The 2,731-nt window shown below is 36.4% G+C and overlaps 1 protein-coding gene across 1 annotated transcript; it reads right to left on the bottom strand.

Annotated features, from left to right (window-relative positions):
• Window positions 1-450: 450 nt before the first annotated feature.
• On the bottom strand, window positions 451-2,158 carry LOC122093040 (NAC domain-containing protein 30-like). The gene is made up of 3 exons (XM_042663328.1): window positions 1,995-2,158; window positions 1,274-1,545; window positions 451-1,163 (listed from the first exon to the last, which is right to left on the bottom strand). Exons 1-3 carry the CDS (start codon window positions 2,152-2,154, stop codon window positions 699-701), a joined length of 897 nt encoding a protein of 298 aa, XP_042519262.1. The 5' UTR covers window positions 2,155-2,158; the 3' UTR covers window positions 451-698.
• Window positions 2,159-2,731: the final 573 nt, after the last annotated feature.

Genomic DNA, 2,731 nt, shown 5'->3' with positions numbered 1-2,731 from the left:
GAATGCTCTAGATCCACCTAGCACATTCAAGAGAATGCTAGAGAATACTTGCACATACCAAGAGAAGGTAGATGAGTCTAGAAATTTTCTGGCCACTATATATGAAGGTGAAAAATGTTCTAGGACTGTTGGATAGAATGTTATTACCATTGGATGAAGGACACTTGTAAAGATCTTAATTAAAGGAAATCAACCAATAGATGGGAGACAATTCTAAGCCCTAAGAAAGAGGGCGAGACAAAACCAAACCCAGGAGAACAAAAGAGAAACAAGAGAAAGAAGTTGGGGATACAAGAAAAAAGGGAGGAGGCGAGAAACAAACCAAAAAACAAGACAATTGATACAATAAAAAAGGGGAAGGGAAACAACCAAAAAATAAAAGGAGCAAGAGATGGAACATCAAAATTAGGGTGGGAGAGGGAAAAGAGAGAGATTGCACGAGGATGCAAGATGTCTATTTCTATTTGAATTATGACAAACAACACAATTGTATAGAATTTTATTCCTCAACCCAATGGTAATCTTGGAAATTGAAGTTCATCTTCTTTCTTTCGTTCCTTTCCCACCAAATATAGTACATCACTTCACTAAAAAGCATCTTACCAAGAAAGCCATAAAAGGTTTACCAATTAAAATTATTCAAAATCCATTCTCTTAAGTCATGCCAATAGTAACTTAGAGGAATAAAGGTCTGACTTTTACAAGTTATGGAAGCAACCAAGGGGATCATTTCCTTGATTTTGGCCATCCATGACATAATCTTGTTCAAGTAATGGAAAATTAGTAGGTTGTGATGCCAGAAGCTTGTGCAAAGTTCTCCAATCAGGGAACTCTCCCACATTGTTGTTCATTTCATCATTGTAATCCTCCTTGGAATTCGATGTACCAGTAGGCTCAAAACATTCACTAGTGACTAAACTGTTTGACAAAGTAGGGCTTTCTAGTTGTAGAAGATCAATGAGTTGATTATCTAATTGAGCATTCATAGACAAAAGCTCCTGCTCAGAGCAAACAGGCTGATAAGGAAAATTGGTGGTTCCTTGATAATGGCTAATTACTTGCAGGTCATCTCTTCCATAATAAGTGTGATTCATCATCTGAATACCGTGTGAATGCCTTAGAATTTGCTTCTTGAATGCGCGACACACGACCCATCCTTCTTCCTGTGGTTTATATCCATAAGAAGCAATACTTAATTAGAACCATATAATTCAAGTTTTGCTAAATTCTTATCCAAATCATAAAATTTATTGAAATTAATGATTAAACATGCCTGAAGTGATCTATGCTCAGATGTTTGGAGCCGATATTCATGCATGATCCAATCAGTTTTCTTCCCATTGGGTGCACGGCCATTGTAGTATACTAAGGTCTTCCTCATCCCAATAATTCTGTTCTTAGAGAGCACTGTCTTGTCTCTCCCTGTTGCCTTCCAGAATCCGGCAACCGTTGCTCTATTGGTTTTTGTTCCAGTTGGGTATTTCTTGTCTTTGTGACTGAAGAAGTACCACTCATTCTTTTCCTCATAACCTAGCTTACATCTATCTACAAGAATCAATCACACATTTCTATATGTTAAAACGAATAGTCCAAAGCGTATCAAAATTAATAGTCTTTTGTTTTCTTCCATTGTTCATTGCTACAGAGAAATAAACACAATGGCTGATAAGCTGGCAAAAGATGCAGCTGCATAAAGAACTTCAACTACCTGGATATGGCTCCTGCATCATATCTTGTGATCTAGAGTGGGATTTGTAACATAGGCCAAGATTTTGTTTCATTTAATTTGTTCTGTTTATTTAGCTTTGGGTTTTATTCTATTGATGGCTATACCAAACAAAGATCTAGAAGCTCTTTTGTAAGTTATTATTATTATTATTATTATTATTATTATTATTATTTTATAATTTTATAATGTACTTTGCTGGCCTTCAGCAAAAAAAAAAATGTTTTCTCCCATTGTATGTGTCGAAAGCTAATCATATATTATATACCTTTGATGTCCCATGGCTCTATTCCGTAGAGATCAATTTCAGTGATGACATCTACATCAATCTTCTGGGAATTAACCTTTCTCTTGAGATAATAACCCACAAGCTCCTCTTCTGTTGGGTGGAACCTAAAACCTGGTGGGACACAAGATTCCACTTCCATTGGAGATGTCCACCTGAGATTGAAAGTGCACAGTGAGTGAGAAAGAAAGAATTGTGGGGGGGGGGGGGGAACCCTACTAAGAAATTCCTTCTTCACCCAAACCATGTCATTATGTAAGAGAAATACTCTAGAATGTCTATGGATTGGTGTTTGAAGACTTTAAGGTCACCAGGTAGTCTATTTTTGAAGCACAGGAGAGGTGTCTCATGTGAAGCTTTTGGACCAGTGGATCCCACTATTGAAGTTTTAAACCATTCCTTAACTTACATAATGGACACCAAGCCGTCCTATATCGCTGATGTATAATTAAAATGATTAAAGACTCTAAGGCCAAACCAAAGGCATTCTACTTTTCTGTCAAAGAAACACATGCCAAAGCTTTGCATTCAATTTTTAAAGTGAAGTTGGTAAACATGTCTATCATTCAAGAGTCAAGACCACTGTTAGTTAAAACGCGTTTAACACAAGGTTGCGTTTTTTGCCATTTAAAATACGTTTTCCCTTATGCTATTATACAATACGGAAAAAAAACAGAAACGGCAAAAGAATCCGTTTTAAACGCGTTTTAAACGAGTAT

The sequence above is a fragment of the Macadamia integrifolia genome, chromosome 1, assembly GCF_013358625.1.
Source record: "Macadamia integrifolia cultivar HAES 741 chromosome 1, SCU_Mint_v3, whole genome shotgun sequence".
Lineage (NCBI taxonomy): Eukaryota > Viridiplantae > Streptophyta > Magnoliopsida > Proteales > Proteaceae > Macadamia > Macadamia integrifolia.
The sequence above is the reverse complement of the archived record's forward strand: the minus strand, read 5'-3'. Positions and strand labels throughout refer to the sequence as shown.

Excerpts from the sequence above, each read along its gene's own strand:
- LOC122093040 (XM_042663328.1), bottom strand. The coding sequence starts at position 2,154 with ATGGAAGTGGAATCTTGTGTCCCACCAGGTTTTAGGTTCCACCCAACA. Across the intron at positions 1,546-1,994 it reads AGAGCCATGGGACATCAAAG|ATAGATGTAAGCTAGGTTAT; the intron begins GTATATAATATA and ends TGATTCTTGTAG. Across the intron at positions 1,164-1,273 it reads CTGAGCATAGATCACTTCAG|GAAGAAGGATGGGTCGTGTG; the intron begins GCATGTTTAATC and ends TATAAACCACAG.